The sequence below is a fragment of the Erigeron canadensis genome, chromosome 4 (assembly GCF_010389155.1).
Source record: "Erigeron canadensis isolate Cc75 chromosome 4, C_canadensis_v1, whole genome shotgun sequence".
Lineage (NCBI taxonomy): Eukaryota > Viridiplantae > Streptophyta > Magnoliopsida > Asterales > Asteraceae > Erigeron > Erigeron canadensis.
In genome coordinates, this window is record NC_057764.1 from 40,441,171 (window position 1) to 40,464,230 (window position 23,060).

At 34.3% G+C, this 23,060-nt stretch overlaps 2 protein-coding genes across 2 annotated transcripts; both read left to right on the top strand.

Annotated features, from left to right (window-relative positions):
* The first annotated feature begins 5,238 nt into the window (after positions 1–5,238).
* LOC122597609 lies at positions 5,239–6,896 on the top strand. The gene is made up of 5 exons (XM_043770185.1): positions 5,239–5,521; positions 5,584–5,691; positions 5,777–6,220; positions 6,296–6,576; positions 6,663–6,896. The coding sequence occupies exons 1-5, from the start codon at positions 5,239–5,241 to the stop codon at positions 6,894–6,896; spliced, it is 1,350 nt and encodes a 449-aa protein (XP_043626120.1).
* Positions 6,897–7,132: 236 nt separating this feature from the next.
* Positions 7,133–7,879, top strand: LOC122597610. The gene has a single exon (XM_043770187.1). It carries the CDS (start codon positions 7,133–7,135, stop codon positions 7,877–7,879), a length of 747 nt encoding a protein of 248 aa, XP_043626122.1.
* Positions 7,880–23,060: the final 15,181 nt, after the last annotated feature.

A 23,060-nucleotide genomic window follows, 5' to 3' on the forward strand; every position in this document is an offset into this window, starting at 1 on the left:
TCACTAATTTAAATATATTTATCGAGAGGTCCTGGGTTCGAGTTTTGTCAAATACAAACTTGAGATAATTAAAGGATTATTAAGCGGTTGAGATTCACCTGGACACTAGTCTAGTTGGAGGATTAGTTGGTACCAAATGGTGCATGGGATCATGGGGGTTCCATCCAATTAATTTTTTTTTCAATAATACCTTATAGGAAATCTCAGCTACCCATTTTCATTTCCCTCCTCAAATATTAATCACTTTTTTTTCTCTCATCCATAAATCATTTTATTCCTCTAATTCATTCAAAATCTTTTATCCCAAAACCGTACGTCGGTAAATTATAATAGTTATATAGGTGTTCTTAAAATTTCACGCTCTTTCATTAGAGAGTCATTCGATATAATTTCGACGAATTTTTAAATCCAGGGGGCGGAGCCCGTACAGTTAAGGCATTTGGCTATCATACTCTACGACTTATCACCTCATATGACTTATCACACTATATGACCTATGATCACCCCCGTCATCTCACCGTCGCAACACGCGAATATTTTCACTTGTTAGAAAATATATATACTCTAAATTGTGATACTTGTGAATATGAACAAGTTATATATACTCTTTTTTTCGTAGTTGACTTATAGTTTTTGTATTAAAATCTAATAACACTTGACTTAACGATAAAAACTATATAGAAAATGGATAACTCACGTCACAAACTTATTTTATTATGTCCGGCCATCAGTGTCGTTGATTATTAGTCAGGCTTATTTAAGCATATTTTAATTACTTATGATGAATTAGATTAAGAAATTAATGGATCAAACGTTGGATATTCCTTTTCCCTTTTCCAAGTAGAAGGGGAATGCTACAAGACTAGAGTACCAAATTTGGTCAAAAGAAAGTTTATACTATTCCACTTTACATATCATGGCCTAATGGGAATTGAAAATTAAGTGAAGGATGATAGTTGGAAACAAGTCATGATATGATGATGTCTATATATGTTATTGTTTGTTACTCGTGATTCTTATTGTAGTGTAATATAAGTAAAGTATTAACATATAAACTTTTGAAATGTATGTTTTTAGATTTTATAATATTTTTATATTGATTTGAATGACAAAAAAAACTTTATTTTACTAAATATACAACTTATTTTTTGTATGAGTGAAAGGAAAAACATAATTTCAATAGGTGATTTATTTTGAGCGTTTTTATTGGACAAGAGTGGCAATGACTAGGATTAATTTCTTGAACATATAATTATGCCGATATGCATAAAGCATTTAATTACCTAAATAAACATCTCGGAAAACTATATTGTTATTTTGTAATATTAGCTGACTGTATTACTTGTGCGTGGATAGTATATTATTATAGTATATCATAGTATTCGATATTTGAAATATCTAAACCGGTAGCAAATTAAGAAGTGACCAAACAATAGCGATATCCCACGTATCGCGGTCTTGGGAATAGCTAATTCACTTCGACGGACTAGTCGGCTACGTTAAAAACAAAGTTGGATGGATATGTGATTCTCGTTTAACTTTAGAAAATGCGTGTCAAATGTATCAGATCCAATAACGTAAGGTTGGACGTCATATAGTTTGGGTATGACCATGTATATGTCACTTTTACAACTGTTACATGTTATCAATGTTGTGTTTTACATATAGATCATCCTTAGGATTTTATATAGTTGAATTTTAAGATGTCAGTACGACTATAGTCAAACCAAATGAATACGTACGAGATTTTTTTCATTTTCGGCTGTTCTAAACCAAACGAAGTTGAATTTCTAGCATCGTGTCTCTATCTACGCCGCCGGCTACTGCTATAAACCTTGATGAAGAGTTTTGTTCGGACGTGACTTGATTATGTAGGGCTGGATCATGAAAACTCATGGAGTTATAAAGACCCATCTGGGAATGTTCAAGGCCCGTTCTCTCTCGCGCAACTACATAAGTGGAAAAGTCATTTTCCAAGCGATTTTAAGATTTGGAGATACTATGGTAGCGTAAAGGAAACTATTCTCCTACATAGTGCCTTAGCGAGACGATTAAATGATGTCAGTTAGATCTCTTTGCATTTGTAGTATGATGCAACGGGTATTCGGCTTCATCCGTGGGAGGTCATCTCTTTTTCGTTGCACTTGGATCTCTTTTTTGATTTTAGTAGTCCTCGCTATGTTGTGTGTTTGTCTTATATCATTTAGATTATTTTCCTTTCCTATTTTCATCTAATTGGATCGTGTCTTGTACTTAATTGCTAGTTTCTTACTAGCATTTTTTAATAAAATTTTAAATGCCGTTCAAAAAAAAAATCCCACTTTAACAAACTGTTTACAAACTGATAAAATAACATAAAATTGTGTTTATGATCGTTTATCAAGGAAATTATCTCATGTTTGTTTGTGTTCATAAATGAAATATTCATAAACACAAACAAACGAATTAACACAAACGGATGAATACAATAAAACACTAATAAACAAACATATATAATTATACCTTTAGAATTCAAATTCGATGTTAAAAAATATCATCGCCAAAAACTTTCTATCAAACATTTCTAGTTATGATTCTAATATTAAACATTTATTTAATAAAAAAAGTGAGATTAATACCAAAATTAAAAAATATCATCGCCAAAACTTTCTATCAAACATTTCTAATTATGATTCTAATATTAAAAATTCATTTATTAAAAAAATGAGATTATAATAACAAAAAGTCGTTTCCAAAATAGGAGTTGATATTTGTAACCCAACAATAAATAAATTTACCACAATTGTACATTACATGTTTATACAGTACGCTGTAAGGCTTGTATATTGGGTACATCCATCAATTCATGTGGTACGTTTATCATTTCCCTTCCAAAATACATGTTTCAAAGTATCGATGATTAGGTATTAATTATATACATAATATATATATGTATACATAATATATATATATATGTATGTATATTAATTTACAAATAACAAACATAAGTACATGAATGTTCACGAACATAAACGAATGAATGTTCATGAACAAAGAATCGAGCGTTCATCAACATAAATGAACGTACGAAAGTACACTCATGTTCACTGATTTAACTAACCGAATATATTAATATGTTCATGGTTGTTCATTTAATTAAATGAACGAACGCAAACGAACCTTTCACCACGTAGTTCAAGAATGGTTCGTTAAATGTCCAGTTTGTTTCCGACAGATTGTTTCCGTCGGAAAAAATCTGTCGGTATTTTGCAGTTTTGTAGTAGTGTCTGTCAATTCATATTATTTTTCATGTAAATAATGATTGTAAAGAAAAATGTAAAAGGTTAAAGGTTTGTTGGAATAAAGAGGCGGGGGCGTGAAAAATGGTTAAAAGCCAAATAGTTTGGGTATGAACATCAATGCCTGCATGGTATTGGACTCTGGTACTAAATAGTCTGCAAAGCCAACGCACGGCTGTTTCTTTTTCACACTTTCCATCTTTTTTCCCTACTTTAATACCCTTCCTTTTTGATTACCTTTTTTACACATCTAGTTTCAAGTAAAAATGATGATGATGATATCTAAAAAGTTAAACAAATTCTTGAAAGAATTACGTACGCTGATTATTTAAGGGGACGTGTAGGCCGACCACCCCATATGTAATCCGACCACCCCTTTTGGAGCGACTGTCGCTCCTAAAGGGGTAGTAGGATACGACAACGGGCGACAGCATACGACAAATGTTATGTACGATTCGAACCTACCACCCCTTTAGGAGCGACAGTCGCTCCTAAAGGGGTAGTAGGTTCAAATCTAACTATTTGCCCCTATAATGTTTCTGTTTCCCCGTGACGATTCATATTCTCTTTAAAAGTTCGATCGATCGAGGCATTTCATTTGCTCACTTTTACACATTCCTCTGTTTTTGGATATAAAGTATAGTAAGTATAGATATTACTGATAAGTGTTTTTATTATTTTAGATGGATTGCTTGGAGGAAATTTTCTTAAATCCAAATGCGCCGGAAGGTGTAAATGACGAGTTTGTGTACGAAGAGCCCGATGACGAATTTGAATCCCCAGATGTCCGTGCTGAATTTGATTACGATCACGATGTTTTTTATACCAAGGAGGTATGTATATAATCCAACCTTTTCATTTTTTGTGTTGTTATTTTGTGAGTAATTGTATTTTGTTATTATTCATTAGATTTGTTGCTATAAAAGTATGTAAGAAAACTAATTATTAAAACTACGGATAAAAAATTGTTTATAAAAACATATTAAAAAATGTACGTAAAAATGTAGATTAACAAAGCTATTGAAAAATTGTTAAAAAAAAAGTGTATAAAAAAATGTATTATAAAAAAGTGTATAAAAAGTGTATTATAAAAAGTGTATAAAAAGTGGATTATAAAAAAGTATATAAAATAGTGTATTAAAAAAAATGTATTATAAAAAAGTGCATATAAAATCTAATTATAAAAAAGTATATAAAAAAGTAAAATTAAAGTGTATAAAAAGTGTATTAAAAAAAAGTGTATAAAATATTTCAGGTGTTTGACACACACATAGATTTGGTAGACTGGGCTCAAAGAACGGCAAAGGAGCTTGGTTATGTGTTAGTAAAACGAAGATCAAATGCCACAAAAGGCGGAGAAGTTAAAAAGGTGGTCCTTATTTGCAACCGTGGTGAAAAAAAAGATAAGCGGTCAACCGGGGCACCCAAAGGGAGTACCAAAATTGACTGTCCATTCAAATTGGTAGGCCGTCTGACAAAGGACCATAGTTGGTGGGTTGAAGTTATAGATCACCGACATAACCATCCATCAGCTCGTAATTTGGAAGGTATTGCGTACGCAAGACGACTAACCGATGTTCAAAAAGAATTTGTGGACGAAAAGGCGTTGCTAGGTTTTGGGCCAAATAGCATAAGGGACCAATTGAAGGATGCATTTCCCGACATCTTGACCCGTTCACAAGACATTTCTAACTATCTGCGGCAACACCGGCTAAAGCACGCCCAACAACGAGGGGAAACTCGAATGCAGGTGAAATAAGAAACATACCTGCTTGTGGATCGTATAACTATATGTTTATTTTTTTAAAAAAATACGACTTCCTTATACTTTGGTTGTTTACCCGTTGCAGATCGTGCTCCAATTACTATCTGACCATCAGTACACGTATCAGTACACGACGGATAGCAAAACCGGATGTTTGACCAATCTCTTTTTCGTACATCCTACATCACTTGACATATGGCGTGCATTTCCTTGGATCATGAAATAGACGCCACGTATAAAACCAACGTTTACAACATGCCGCTTGTTGAGATTGTGGGTGTCACTCCAACTGGCAAGACATTCAGCATTGCGCACGCACTTATTGAAAATGAGCAACATGCGGCATACACATGGGTGTTACAGTGCTTGAGGTCGACGCTCGAAGAAGGGTTCGTCGTGCGTGTGGCACTCACTGATCGGGATCTGGCCCTCATGAAAGCGGTTAAGGATGTGATGCCGGAAACGAAGCTGATACTGTGTAGAATACACATTTGGAGGAATATTGAGTTACATGCCAACCCATCGTTTGGGTCAAAAAAGATTATGGTTCGTTTAGACACCGGTGGGATAAACTCGTAAAGTCAATCACGGTTAAAGAATACGCAGAGAATGAGCAGCGGCTAAAAGTATTCTTGGCAGATAAACCAAGTATATACATCCCGTCCCCATACTGTTTTTATGATAACGCTTACGATGTAACCATGTAGCTAAATCACTTTTTATTTTCCTGCAGATCTTTATAAGTATCTACAAATACAGTGGCTTGCCTCGTACAAGGAGTTATTTGTGTCATGTTGGGTCGACCAACACCGCAACTATCGTAACTACACTACCAACAGGGTTGAGAGCGAGCATTCTTTGCTGAAGTCAGTTATGCATCAAAAGCGGCTTACGTTCCACAGAATCGTTGAATGTGTTAACTCTGTTGTCAGCGGGCAATACACCGAAATAAAGGGGTCACTGGAACATTGCAGGCAGTACAATCAAAATAAACACAACTATCCCTGTTTAAAGGATTTGCTCGGTAAAGCCTCCCATGTAGCCTTGCAAATTATGGTTGACGAAATTGATCGATTGAAAAATACACTAAAAGGGGACGTGTCAAAGTGCGGGTGTACAGTATGGGCTAGCTGTGGCTTGCCATGTAGTTGTCGACTTCTAACATACATGCAGGAACGTAAGTACAGTTCATTCAAATACAAATGGTCCATTTTACTTAAAAATACTTAATGTAATATTTTTATTCCTGCAGGAAGGCGTGTTCAAGAATATGAGATAGATGCATTTTGGTGCAGGCTCGATATAAAACCGTCCACCTGCCTGCCTGGAAATGTGAAGAAAGACTCGGATGATGACAAGCCTGTTGAGGACTTTTGTGGCGAGGTTACTACTGCCTTGGAACGACAACCCATAAAACAAAGGAAAAGCTTGATGTCAAAAATAAAGGACCTCATCTATCCGGGTCGGTCCAAAATCAAGGATCCGGAGGTCCAAAAGAAAACACGTGGTAGACCTGTTGGGTCAAAGAAAAAGGTATATTATTATAGTCTAGCAAATTATTAATTGTTAAATACTATACGGGTATACATCTAACTTAATTATTCATTCATTCATTGCAGATGCCAGACTTGAACGTATCACCTCCGATGCCACCACCACCAAAGATGAAAAAGTCGAGGTCCGTGCACGTGACAACACCTAAGTATCCGGATACTGCACCAGACTCAGGCTCATGCTACATAGACTTTCAGTCGGCGAGACACAGTGACCATGTGCCCACACAGTCACGTTTCGCGGAGCCTGACACCGAATTACGGGAGGACACCCGTGGATATATTGATGAGTTGATCTGATCGTCACAATTTTCAGCAGCAGGGCCGAGTAATGAGCCTACAACCGAACCCTCATTCTTAGATCAGTTGTTCGGCGCAACCGAACCCGTGTACTATCCTGTGCCACCAACAGCACCAACAGGCGTAGTGGATCAGTTCTTCAGTGCCGATACTTATTTTCCTGCAGGTCCTAGCACTCCGATGTCAGCTGCACAATCATCGTACTTTGATTTTTCACTACGCCCACACAACCTTCGATGCCACCAGCACCAGCACCATCACCAATATCTCCCATATCAGCTGAGCAGCAATTGGCTGCTCTACCAGTACCACCACCTAACACTCGCCCACTGCAGACGACGAGTATAAAGGGTTACCTTGATGACATACCGAATGTATTTAGACCATACGTCAAGGGGATTATTAATGTCAGTGGTGATGGCAACTGTGGATTCCGGGCACTTGCTGTTGCATTGGGGTACGATGAAAACGAAGGTTACGAGTGGATCCGACTACATATGTTGGCCGAGTATGAAAACAACAAACAATTCTACGATGAACTAACAAGATGGGGACAGGCTGAAGCGAGGTTTTTTGAGGGGTTATCAAGGTCTTATGTAGGGGTGTTTAGACCAACTGGCTACTGGATGCACATGACTATGGGGGCCATGTTGTTGTCCAACAGGATGGGTATAGTAATTAACTGTTTATCTACTGCCGCCAATTGGACTTCGTTCCCATTTACCTATGGTCCTGATGAGATGCCTAGGACAGAGCCCATATCAATAGCATTAGTACATGGTCACGGTCACTATATCATGGTGCAGTTGGAAGGTGACTACCCGATGGCCCCGGAGATCGCATATTGGGTACAGGATCGTGTAAGGCCTCCCGTGAGCAAATGGAAAGATTTGTACCGACACCGCCAGTTAGCCTACAATAGATATATAGATGCAACAAAACCTCCTCCCATCTATATGGGAACAATGGACTCATCTGATTAGGATTGTAATAAAGTTTTTTGTTTTTTGTTATGCCCGTTTTTTTTTTCTTTTTTTTTTTATTAAAGAAAACTTGGGGTGTTACTTCGTAACTTTATCATCTTTTTACTTGCTATATTACTTTTAATAATATAATAATGCTACGAAATTTGGGGTGTTACATTTTTGCAAACCGGATAGTCCACCATCATTATAAACAAACAGTACACAAATAATAAAAATGTCCATATCAAATACAAATAATAAAAATGTACATAACAAACTGTATTTATAAAAATGTCCATACTTCGTACAAATAAAAAAAGTCTAATCACCGGAACCGTCGTCGTCCTCACCGGCATTATCATCACCCACACCTGGTCCGGATACAGAGCCTGTTCCACTAAAAAATCCACTCATATCCGACAAGCTACCAAATTCCCCTGATGGAGGTCCATAATGCGCCGATGTCCCATCCCATAACTAGCGGGGGTCGAAATACTCATCACCAGGCTGGTTCAAGTCAACATAGTAGCCGGAAGGTTGGGATCCAGAGGGGCCAGAATAGGATCCAGACGGGCCGGAGGAGGATCCAGACGGGACAGAATACGATCCAGATTGGCCTTCCGGAGGTCCATAATGTGGTTGCGGCAACTCAACAGGGAAATCATGGGATCCGAAACCCCTGAGAATCCTCCCTAGTCCGCGCTGATGTCCCGATCGCGATCCAAACGCTTCCGGGAACAACTGGGTTGGAGGTGTCGGTGCAGGATCCTGTGAATGTCTCACCTGCGCAGCTTCCAGACGGGACTGCATATAAATAGTAAGGTAAGTTTAATAAATGGAGCAGTAATTAAAAGTAATTTAACTTAAAGTTATGTATATACCGCAACTTCCGGAGGTTGTAGTCTGTGGGTTGCCGCCCAAGTCGACTTCCACGTGGGCGGTGGCCCCTCCTTCTTTTCGTTATGGTGCTTGGCCTGCAAACAAGTCAAATAATTAGCATAAAAAAAACACAAGAATTGTATACTTTTGTTAAAACCAAACGTACCAACGCCCGATCGTGGGCAAGAGAAATAGATCACCGACCCTGAGTCCCTACCGCCTGTTTGGACCGGTTTGTCTTGTTTGTCTCGGCCCGCTTGACCCGGTCATCCCTCATATAGAAACGCAATAGTTTTCCCCACTCTTCCGGGTCCATACCAGCTGGCGGTGCTGTCTGCAGGGTATCTGTTGCGCCTACACCCCCCCGTGCTGTAAAATGCTGAGATTTGAATTTTGACTTTCTCTGCCTATATATGCTAGCTGCATCAGCACGGAAAGCCTGTTTTGCTGCCTTCCGGGTGGGGTCGTCCTCATCAAGCTCTAAGTACTGGTCCATCGCAAACCAGCGCTACATTGTTTACAAATACAAGTTAGCATTTTCGGGGTTATCATTGTAAAACATATTAAGTAAAAAAATATAAAAAGAAACATATTCTAACCTGTATTTCCTCCAAGATATTGTCCCTCAGAGACTCAGGCACATCGTCCCATGACTCGTAGTACTGGGGGACATCTCCGATCAATGAGCCTAACAAAGATTTGTACATAGCCCCGTAGTCCCCGATCGACTGAAAGGTCTTTGATTTGTAATCGAAGTACATGGGTAACGGGCCTCCATTTTTCTTGAAGGCAGCCTCAAGGTTTAGATGTTTGGCTGCCCCTCTTGGTGGTGGTGGTGTTTTCTTCGACCCTACAAAACCAATAAGTAACAATAACATAAATAAGTTACTTTAAACGATAAGAATATAATTATTTCAATGCATAACTAAATTTAATGTAAAGTCAATTTTCTTACCGCTGTTTTTGCAGCCTGTTATTTTCTTCCACCACGATCGGTGCGGATCGTTTCCATCGCCGTCGCCGCCGTGAGCTCCTAGCATTTTCTTATATCTACATAAATAATACACGTATTATAATACTTTTTATATCAACTTTTTTAACTACTTTTTTTTAACTTAATTTTTTATATGACTTTTGTACTACTACTTTTTCAATATATGTTTTAATATCTTTTTATACTTATGTTTTAATACCTTTTTTATTTATACATTTTTATATTTTCTAATACAAACATTTTCTAGTACAAACTTTTATAAACTTTTTTTTAAATATATTTTTTATATACTATGTAATATACTTTTTTTACATTTTATATTTTTTACACTTTTTTACAAACATTTTTACATAACAAAAACAAGAACAACAACAAGAACACAAGAACAACAATACATTAAATCTATGGGCGTATACAATACGTTAAATCTATGGGCATATAAGATCGATCCTAATACATCTATGCATAACAAGAATAACATCAAACTAATACATATACTATATAGCAAATTAATAAAAAAAAAAATAAAAACTTACTTCAACGTTGGGTTTACGAAAGGGGTAACGACGGGTCGCTCCTAAAGCCTCACTGAAAAACTGGGTCGCTCCTAAAGCCTCACCGGAATATCTTGGCCGGAAAATATGGGGGAGAGGGGGGTTGGATGGTTGGAATGGAGAAGAGAAAGGGAGAAGGGAATGAATAAGGGGATGGATCGGTATTAATTTTTTCGAGGCACCCCTTTAGGAGCGACAGTCGCTCCTAAAGAAAGGTTTAACGAGTCAACGGTTCCAACGGGTATATGCATAGGTATCCGCGAGCAATAAATGGGTCGACCCTTTAGGAGCGACAGTCGCTCCTAAAGAGGGGTGGTCGGGTTACCGAACATTCCGTGGTCGGGGTATGTGGCCTGTTATTTAATAGGTCTTTCTGTCAAAACTCTCAACTTTAATTAATTCTTTTATCTTTTTGTTTTTTGAACGACGTACAAAAATAGTAGTCTAGTGATAAAAGCTTTGGCAATAACATTTTTCATCGGTAGTTTCCTATTGATGAAAGTATCTTATTGGAATATTATAAATTAGTACTAGCAAGGTACCTGCACAATGTGACGATGGTCATGGATGCGACGGCGTGGTGGTGGGGTGACTATTGGTTGTGGAGGTGGCGTCGTTTGGTGTAGATAATTGATGTAAATGTAGTAAGGGTTAATAGATGATTATGTAATTTAATCATTAAAAGTATTTTAGATAATTTTCCCATGTAACTTTCAACATAAGGACTATTCATATTATAATACGAGTCATATGCCCACACAATGCGATGATGATGGTGATAGTGGCGCGGGGTGGTGGTGGCAGCGACGATGGTGTCGGCAGCGACGATGGTGTCGGGTGGTGGGAGCGAAAATGGTGGTGAATGTAAAAGTAATTGATGTTAAAGTAGGTAGTGTAGTTATTTTAAAGATTAAGAGATTTATATTGTAAATTATTTTATTAAAGGTATTATAGACATATTAGGTAGCACTGTTTAAAATAATGAATAAAATGGATGTGTATTTGAGTACTTCAATCCTTAATTGAGTTTTTAAAAAAGAGGTTGTTTCTTTATTATGTAGTACAAATATAGATAGTATAGAAGTATAGATAATGATATGATTTTATTTTCACCACGCACTACAACAAATATGTTATTTATTAACACTCATTTCTTCGTATTTTTTAAAGATGTTAAAAAAATTGTTAACTTGTTCACACTTATAAATGTGTGAAAAGAATTCACATTTAAAAGTTTGAATAAAATTAAACAATCAAAAACTTTTACAATTATATATGTGAAAATAAAAAGTTCACATTTTTAAGTGTGTAAAACTATATAAATGTTCACACTTAAAAGTATGGAAGTAATTTGTGACATCAAATTTCCTCACATAAGAGGAAGTGCGAGGAATTTGAGTGTGACAAATTAGATCTCACACTTTTAAGTGTGAAAATGTTTGACATATTTTCACACTTTTAAGTGTGAACATTTTGTTTATACATTTATACTTGTGAAAAAAACATGACTTTTTTAATTTTTTTCGCATTTATAAGTGTGAATTTTTTTTAATGCAATTTTAAATGTGAACAAATTAACATATTTTTCACACTTTCTAGAAATGCGAAGAAATAAATGTAAAGAATTGACATTTTTGTTGTAGTGACCACGGGTATCTCATATACGATACAAGGACAAAACCATAATTCGTATAGCAAGCGTATGTATATAGTTCACCAACATACCATAATTCGTATAGCAAGCGTATGTATATAGTTCACCAACATGATAGGTAGATATCCAAAGAATTCATTGTTGAAATATTTTATTTATGTATGTATATGTATGTATGTTAAGGATGTGTTACAATAGTCGGTATTATTGCCATGTCGATCTGTTGAGAAAGACAAGGATTGCTTTTGAAGCACACTTAAAAGGAAATCTTGAAATTGAAATGAAGCAAAACATGATGATGATTTTCATATAAATTGCCTTTTGGCAACGCACGCTCTCCTCTTTTCACTTCCCCTTTACGCGTCTTTTTTGGGTAATTCCATTAGCTAAAAGGTCCTAAAAGTAAAGTTCTTTGTTTTATTAGAGAAACCATTGTTTCGGGTTGCTAATTTTAAATATTTTTTTTTTATTAATACTTTATATATATACTAGGTATTTTACCCCGCGCGATGCGCGGCTAGTTAAAAAAGTTATTTTATGCATTAGTAAATAGTTAATCTACAGGTTTATCTTGTAGAAATCAATTATGTTATAGTTCATGCCTTTATGGTTAATTCCTGGAACATTTTGATCACCTTTTATCTTTTTTGACATCACAATCGATATCACAGTCACTTAACCTGCTTTGGTGATTACACACCCTTAATAATCCTAAATACAATTAAGAAATAAGGTATTTTATCTCCGTTAATCCAAAACCCATTTGTAAAACTCAAGTAACTATTGTTATTATCAGTATATTATAGACTTTGTTTTGTGGTTAGAATAACAACCAATTTAATTATTTTATTTTATGTGTTTCCGCCAAGAGAACGAAGGAGAGAAACAACACAATTGTGTTGGACGACTTTTTATTCTTGATTTAATATGAGTTTTTTTTATATATCTTATGTATATAGTTTTGATTTAATATTTTTATATTATATTTAATAAATAAAATTATATTGGTTTGAGAAGAAGTATTATAAAATAAATATTATGAAAAATATATGGAGATGCCAAATAGGATGAAATCCTATGTGGTAATTTAAAATTGATGTATTATCACAAACTTAATTAATAAACATATTCATGAGTATTAAATTATAAACCATAAAAAGATGGTATAAATGTATAACATACCAATACTAATAAGTGAAGCCTAAACGGGGTTTCTACGGTTGAGTTAAGGGATGATGATGTTCGTGGATATATAAATAACACAATGGTTACCCGCTTCAACTACCACTAAGTGTACAGTCTGTAAAACCACAGACGGTTTGCTTTCAATTTTCGGTAAATTGCTTATAATATATTAATCGTTTGATTTAAGGTGATGAATAAATTACCATAACTCGTGGGTCTTTGAATGGTTATGCCAAAAATTATATACACATTATATGTTTTAAGCAAATATTATCAAATAAGGATATTCATGAAATTTACGTTGTATATAGCAAATATGTGAATGATAACAATCCATAAACAGTTTGTCAAATATGTTTACCAAAATTAGATCTAGTGGATCTAAATTTTCATACAAAGGGTGCTTCTTTTTTTATTTACGTACGTAACTTATTTTTTAAATATTGTATGTATATAGTTTCTATATATTTAAAATTTAGTAATGTATTTAATTTAAGATAAATATAGTAAAAAAATTATGAAGATGTCACGTAAGACAAAATCCTATGTAGCAATTTTTAAAGCTAGCATTAAGTTGAAAGAAGACTTTAGAAGACCGGGATTCTTACTGTTTTGATCCTAAGTATTTTACCCGCGCGATGCGCGAACTGTTATAATTAGTGTCCAAAAATACTTAAAAATAAAAGTTCAGATATACATACATTCATGATTGGTTCATGATGTTTTGTTGTTTTTATTGTTATATCACCATATTATACTATTTGGTAGATATTTCTAAATTATACACAATTCATAAGATAAAAAAAAAAAAGAAACATTAACGACAATTACTTGTATTCCGATTTTTTTTTCTTTGTGGCTCCATCCTAGGATTGGTAAACAACTATCACTTGCAAATCACAAATAGTGATAAAGCTAGTTAACAAAAAGTTTCAAATCATATTAAGTCATTCTCTCGTTACTCATAATGTAAAAGATCAATAATATATTATCAACAAAAGGCAACATACTCAATAAACTTATGGTTAAACAATTATATTTTATGGTTATGCAATTATATTTATAATGTATAATAAAACTATGTCAAGAAAGAGTTTCAAATTGTTGGTTTAGATTGATCTTAAATACTTTTGCTACAATTCCAAGGGGTGTTGCTCGTTCTTGTAGCATTCAAAATAATATATAAAAATTTGAGAAACAAATATATAGTTTTTATATTAATGCAATTTGTAAACAATATCAACTACTAAAACTTGAAATATATAATTCTCTATAATCTTGAGATTTCATGATATAACTTCCAAGATTGCATTTTTTTTCCCCATACACATACGATGCTTTTTTTTTTTTTTAATTTATCAGGATTTCCATTGTTAATTTTGTATTATATAGTTTCATTTATTTATTTAATATTTACTGTATTTAACTTAAAAGTAATAAGTTGTTCTTGTATTTAATATTTAACTTGATTAAAGATATATAAATATTGTCAAAAAATCATAGATATGCAATGTAGCTAAAATCCTATGTGGCAACTTTTTAGTATAGGTTTAGTTTTGAAAATGTCTTTAAAAAACTTGGATTACTACTTTTTTAATAATTATATAGATAGATATAAATATTTTTGGAACAGTAACATATTATAAAATAAACATAACGGCATCTGGCAAAGCACTAGATGGTGTCAGAAAGAGTACACTTACAATTACAAAGTCACGGATAAGCGACAAACAATACTATCATAAACTCATACCATTTACCAACAAGACACGAAAAAAACCCTTACCAACAGGGGCTGAGCCAGCGGCTTTTCAGCCTGTGTTTTTTATGCAAACTCATATAAGTCTCAAGGGAACACGAACCACAAAATAAAGACAACAAACTACCCGAATAATCATGAGACAAAATCTATTACAGAAATAAAGGGTTTTGAAACCACTCATCACTTGAGACGGAAACCTTCTTGCCTTTGCTAATAGCCCATAAATGCGATTGAGAAACTATGCCATCGAAAAGGAAATCTGAACGCTTCCAATTCTTAGCGAAAACCCGATCATTCCGATGATTCCAAACAATCCAAATGAAACAACAAATTACAGTCTCAATGCAAATCTTCTTACTCATCTTAATGTTTAAAACATCTAATCGATGAAAAACTTCACCTAAAGAATACTGTTGTAAAACCGAAACATCGAGCCACATTATATATAATTAGTTTCCAAAGCTTTTTCGCAATCGTACAAATCAAAAATAAATGTTGAGTAGTTTCAACCTTGGATGCACAAAGTTGACTGGGAACTGAAGGTAAATCTATCCCCTTGTTCGGCAAGTTTGTTCGTGTAGAAATACGATCTTGCAAAACTCGCCACATAAGAATATTTACCTTTTTTGGAACCAAATTACACCATCGAGTGACATTCGAAGCATCAGGTAACGAAACATCCTCAACCCGCATCCTAACATCTTTAACAGAATACCCAATGACGTCCGATAACGACCAATTCCACCTGTCCTCATTCTCGACAATAGTAACATTGCTGATGCAAGCCCGAAGAATCTTCCACTCTGTTTTGTGCATATATTCATCAAAATGATGCATCAAACAACAAGCGTGATTTTTTCGATTTTGACGGATCAATGTGTTGTTAAACACTCAAAGATAACTAGTTATGCACTATATTAGTTTTATGGACTTTTAATGCATCAAAATGATGTTTTCAAGTGCTCTCACCGTTCTTATTTTAAAAGTGTTCTTACCGGAGTGTTACCCTATATATTTTATTTTAATGCATCGAATGTCACTCTTAAAATAAGAACGCTGAAAACACTAAAAAACATCATTTTGATGCATTAAAAGTCCATAAAACTAACATAGTGCATAACTAATTATCATTATTTAAGTGTTTAACAACACATTCATCCGTCAAAATCGAAATAATCATGTTTTTTGTTTTGTGCATCCATCTTTGGATGCATATTCATCAAAATGATGCATCCAACAAAAAACGTGATTTTTTCGATTTTGATGAATCAATGTGTTGTTAAACACTTAAATAATGATAATTAGTTATGGACTATGTCAGTTTTATGAAATTTTAATGCATCAAAATGGTGATTTTAAGGTGTTCTCACCGTTCTTATTTTAAAACTGTTCTTATTTGATTGTTCTTTGTTGTTGATATAGTAGACGTAAAAGAAGATGAAAAGAAGTTACTAAGCTTGTGACGGGTTTTTAAATTTATTGGCAATTATCAAGCACGCAGTGTATTCTAGCATTATTCTTTTTCATATAGATAAATTTTGGTCCACTCAAAATATTGTTTTGTTCCTTGTTTGTGTTTGATGAATTATTTGGCCCGTTTTGTAAACCAAAAGCATGGTTTCCCATCATTGTTCGTTCCCCATCAGTATATTTCTAACTAATTTATTCTTCTTCACGCTTGATTCGTCCCGAAGATAGGCGAGCGATCGGCATCTTTGATTATTTCGAGTACTACCAAAAATGTAAAAAGTTGTATAAAATATAAAAGGAAATGAAAAAAAAAATGATGAGTAAATGCAAGGGGTGGAATGAAAACACCCTTAGTATCCCAACCACACTTTTTGTTATCCCAACCAAAAAGTGTGGGCCCCCATGTTTATAATGGTATATATGATAGAGTAAAAAGCGAGCCCCCTGTCATTAATAATCTGGTCGGGTTACCAAAATAATGGTCGGGATACTAGGCGCCAATAAAAATATAATTAATGGAGTCAGAGAGATTTATTCCTCAGCTTTTGGCAATAAATGTGTTGGGTCATCACTGCAGAACCATGTGGTACTTGACAATGTTTGAGTTGTTCCCTACCTTTTCATCTAACAATTCCAGTTTTAATTACCACCTATATATCGACATACATAGGTGGCCAAAGCATCATATATATATATATATATAAGTTAATGGAGAGAAAGCCTAGCTATTATAATTGAATACTCATCGACTCATCCCGTATAAGTCATATGATACCGGTACAATATCTCTATCTTAATCCCCACATGATCTGGCACCCCGAAGGATCGAACCCCCGTATTTAAACTTCATATGTGGATCTATGCTTCATTGGTAACAAGTACCTTAAAGGAATTATTTTTTGTGGCCAAAGCATCATGATGCCAATATTTATTGGTAAAGAGTCACCTCGATCGGCAAAAGTCATCGAAGTGTAGCTAGCAAATGGACCATAGAAAATAATTTGATCCGTCGCTTGAACGAAGACACCCGATCGGCCCGACTTTACCAAATGCCCTTGAATGGATTCGTCTGGGAAAGATTTTCTTTCACAAGAAATAGCCGACACTAAATTGTCGATAAACTTAATTAAACGCTATCACGCACAGATCGTCATGACCTCGATCAACAAGTAGAAATTAAAGTACGTTCTACCATGTCCATCAACACCAGCCGACCTATAAATCAATTTCAAAGGTCGTTATCGTATTAAATTCATGTCATCTTAGTTAGGCAATCTTATATAAAAATATTAGGATTCATTCTGCATGTATGACCAGTTGAAAATCGATATCCCGAGTGAAATACGTACCATTATCTACAAATTAAATACTATATCTAGCTCATAAGTATGTCCAACATGTAGTTGATATATGAGTTAGTTATCCAGTGATCGATGTTAATTAATAATGAGAAGATTATGAGTTGAAATTGATCATATGACAAAAAGTTGGGTTAGCTAATATGCTTAGTATGAGGTTTTTTTCCAGTGAAAATTAAAAATACCAGGTAAGCTAGTAGAAAAAAAAAGTAAGTAACTGCTCAGTGTCGTTTTCTGCGGGTTTTGAGCCCCAATATCTTGACGGTGCATGGGGGAGGTTAAGATGTAAGCAGACCTTACCTCTACCTAAGTAGAGAGGCTGCTTCTAGTTTCTACCTAAATGGTAGAAAAGGCCCTCCAACCTTTGCATGGGATGATGATCGAACCCATAACCTCTGTCTCCAGAGGTAAGGGTGTTATGGGTGTTTACCACTGATCCAACCATGCTGTTTTTTAACCAGGTAAGCTGGTAGCTAACCATTAATCGTATTTCTTTTTAGGTTATAATCAAACCTCGGTATCGAATTGGGTTTTAGTTACTTAATTGAAACCGCATTATTATATTCAAATACAAGTATAAAATTAAGAGTATTACCCCGTATATATATATATATATATATACTACTACTAGTTATTATTATCAGTGATAAGTACGCTTAACAGTTGTATGACTTGTATCTATCTATGTATTCAATATATATGCATAATTGCAATTTGTATTTATGATTTTCGTGCGGATCACAAGCTCTTTGTTTGAGTCCATACCTTTTCATTGTCAAAAGCACGTGATCACTTATTTCATGTGAACATAACTTAGTTTTGTTCATCATAATTTCAAAGTTAATGGTTTTTATCAACTTTCTTTTCTGGAATATGACTTTATAAAGTATCATAATTAGTCCGTTTTATTATATATATATATATATATATATATATATAGGGGTGGCTTATTGTGAGAACCACTAAAAAAAAGAACGCGAGAACCAATCTCAGCCCTCCATTTATCAAGATCAGGAAGACATGTTTGTCATTATTAAAAAAGTTGTCCAACACTCTTTTTCTCTCTCCTCTTATTAAATCAAAAAAGTCTAAATCATTAAAAAAAATTTATCTCACAAACCGTAGATCGTTAGATGAAAAAAAAAACATGGGTAGTCTTGAAATTTCGTCTTCTTTCATTAGAGATGTGATTCGATATACTTTTGAAGACTTTTTAAATTTCGTTTTTTTTCCCATCACGTTCATCCTACACATGTGTAAGTACAACCTACACATGTGTGGGAAAGACCTGGAACTGGTGAGTTGTATAACCTGCCCATGGGTAAGTACAACCTACAAATGGGTAAGTTAGTTATAAAGTTCAAAAATGATGAAGACGCATTGTAGAACCCCAAATACTAAACCCTAAAGCTTAATTTTTAATCTGAGGGGGAGGCTACTTTCTAAAAATCTAGGAAAATCTAAACCCTAAAAACCTAAAACGGATGAGGGTTCCCACTCTAGGGTTTGAAGCCCGAGTGTTAGCTTATCGGTTAACCCTAGACCTTTAAACTCTAAACCCTAGAGCGGGTACACGGCACGCTTTAGGGTTTGAAGTTGTAGGCTAACCCTACAACTTCAAACCCTAAACCGTAAAGCTTAATTGCTAATATGAGGGGGAAACTACATTCTAAAAACCCTGGAAAATCTAAACCCTAAATGCTAAACCTAAAAAGGATGAGGGTTCCCACTACAGGGTTTAGGGACCTTCAAACCCTAGAGCGGGATGTATTAGGGGTAAGTACAACTTGCCCATGGGTAAGTACAACTTACACATGTGAAAGATGAACGTGATAAAAAAAAACTAAATTTAAAAAGTCGTCAAAAGTATATCGAATCGCATCTCTAATGAAAGAGGACGGAGTTCTAAGACTACCCACAGTCTAACGATTTACGGTTTGTGAGATAAAAGTTTTTTAGTGAATTAGATAGAATTCTAATAAAGTAAGAGAGAGAAAAAAAAAGAGCTGACGAAAATACCCCTAGTGTTGAGAGGGATTTTTTATTTTTAATCTTGTCCATCCATGTTCTTTGATCCAAGGATGTAGAGGAGTTCTTAGATTTTTTTTTTTAGGATTTCTCAAATAACCCTTCCTGTATATATATATATATAACATTTAAATTGTAATCTTTTGGGTTACGTTTTGCACTGTACCGTAAGTTAATCTAACGATGGTTAATTAATAAACTAATTTATTTTGCTTTTTCTTCTCCCTTTTATTTTCTTATCTTTTTTTTCCTAGATGAAAAATGTATACACGTACAAGGGATTGATTACATTCCAAATACAGCTATATATTGGATGTCAATCTAGGACCATATATATGATAAAAAAAAAAAATTTCTATTCAATAATATCATTATACTTCATCTGTATATCTCTGATTTGATGTGCAACTTGGACATAAATTTGAGAGGAAACCATAGAGAAAGTGACACATACACATATATACACTCCCAATTAAGAAAGAATCAGGGACAGATACGATGGACAATTTTTGTAGCAAAGTTTGAACAAAATGTCAATGGTTAAAAGGTCAACTTACAATGTTCACAAACAAAAATTCCTTTCCATTGACATAGATAATTTTTACACGGTCAATTTGATGAACAACTTTTGTCTCTTCCAAAATACCGAAAACGTGTACTTGATTTATATCACTAGCTCTTTTACTTTTCTTGTAATTGTAATTAAGGGCTAGCTTAATTGTTCAAGTAATATAATTTGAGGGGTTTTGGACCTTTAGGTAATGCATACTTTGAGGGTGTAAAAAGAGTCCAATGGATCTTGAGGTGACTACTTGTTTTACTAAGCAACAGATGATTTTTATAAATCAAAAAAGAAAATGAAAAATATTGCCAAGTGTTTGCTTGAAATAGATTACTTCATAAAAGAAAAAGGTTACTTTTTCTTATATATGCCCACCATGCACCAATAATGGAGGAACCATGCATGATTCAAATATACCCCTTTAATTTGGAGCATGTCATCAAGGTCAAACTTTCAAGCAAAGGATCATCACAAATGACTCACACAAAAGTGGGAATTTGAGATGATGATGATGATACCACCCCCCACTCCCTCTCCTTTTCACTTAAAGATTTGCTAGCTAAGGTTCTTCTCTTGAACTCAAAAGCAAGTAAACTTTAAGCCAACCCACACCCTTTTTTACATTGTCAAAGTTAAAAGAGTTAAAGTGGCTTTGCCTTTTCATGGAAAAATACGCATTAAAGAAAACGAACTTACTTTAAGTAACCTATACTTGTTAATTTATAATTATCAAATAGCACAATTTTTCTAAATCAGAAATTATGTGGCCGGTATCGTGAATATATGGTACCACATTTTGATCTCTTGGTAGCGACTGGATTGACTTTTGCTACGAAAATGACCATCTTTGCAATATACAAGTGGCGATGCTAATCCTTATCTCCACGTCGCTTCTACCACGTTGCCTATGGCGTACGTAACGTTTCTTGGCTTAATCGTATGGTGTTTTCGATACACGCGCGTATCATTTTTGGCTGATCTATTGCATAGACGATTTCATTTAATTTTATCGTAGTTTATATATAATTGTGAATCTTCGGCGGAAATAAAATGAAGTTAAGCATGCATATTGATCATTAGGGGATGCCAAAGTCTATTCATAAGTCCACTCGATTGTATTGCTTCTTTTTAGTAGATGATTGGAGAGATGTCATGCCAATTCATTCACTTCCTCCTCAACTAGCTTTTGCTTGATTGTAAGGGATTTTGACGTATAAAACTTTTTCATTATGGTTTTCATATTCGATCTTAATTAAAGAAGAAAATATATATATGAAAAATGGCATGGTATGATATATATGTCAAGGTATAGTACTATACTTATAGATATATGCTGTATAATAAATAACTAGGATAATATACTCAATTTTGAAATGACCTAATAAGTTAATTAAATAAACAAGCAAGGGGATCATATCCTAAACCGAAGTTGCACACACATATCCTAGCTAAAAGCCTAACATGAAGTATATATAAATCTAAACACATAAACAAACTCATCAAGAGTTTTTAAATGGCTGGCTGCCTGGCTTAGTGGCTTGTAACTTGAGTGGTGTCGAAGTTTGAAATACATATATGCATGCATAAATATTTTAATCCATAGCCATAATGTAAACCCCATTAAAAATGAAACGCACTAATTAAAACTCTTTTTAATTGTAAGATGCGTTTTTTTAATTATCAATATAATTACCCCAAATTAGGGGTAAAATTATTTTCTCATTGATGGAGATTAGCAGACACAAACTATATATACAAAAACAAACCTAGCTAATTAAAGTTTTACCCAACACTATGCATCTAACCTTAACTCCTGCTTCAAATTGTGTTTGCTTTGACACCATACACGAAAGATAAGGATCAATTCCTATCTGTATTTACCGTATGTCAGTCATCATCATATCGATCGTGTGTCATTGATTGTTCGTATAGTAGCTAGAGAGATTAATCGATATATATATATATATATATATATATATATTATATGGGATGGGTTTCATCCATGGCATGATTGGTTCAACTCCCGCATACGGTCCAATTGGATATTACTGTGATTTCTCGAATGCTAACTGCTACCAACTACTAACTCGCCGTTCAAAAAAAATTAAAAAAAATATATGCTTGTAATTTTTATTTTTATTTTTGTTTGAAAGGTAGATTATGCTTGTACTAATATATATATAGGAAAAGGGAATATAAGGCTGTCCGACACTTAGGTGTGGAACCCTTCATATACTAATATTTTATTATTTATTGTTTAATAAATAAATGTCTATTAATATGTGAGTATCCAAAATCTAAGCTTAGGTACCTAACAACCTTATATTTCCACCTCACATATATAATTGTTTTGTATTGACGGTGTTTAAGTATTAGCTAGATTATAAGCTTTATGATTTCTCGGGAAGAAATCTTCGTTACAACTTCATATATACCGTTGTCGTTATTCAATTTAATTAGAGGACTTGCATGTTCTCACCATACAAATTTAAAATATAATTACTCAAAAGGTCAATATACAAGAGCTATTATACAAATGGGATAAAGACATGGAAGTGTAATCAACTATGACCAAAAGGCTATGTAATGTACCCATCTACTCAACTTGCTATCTAGTATAACCAACTTTGTTTTTTGAGTTATGCAATGTAAGTAACCTGCTACAATAGGTTTTCATCCGGTTTCCATCATCATCATCATCCTCACTAATCCAACACTAGCCGGAAAAATTAAAATCGCGATAACTTTGTTGT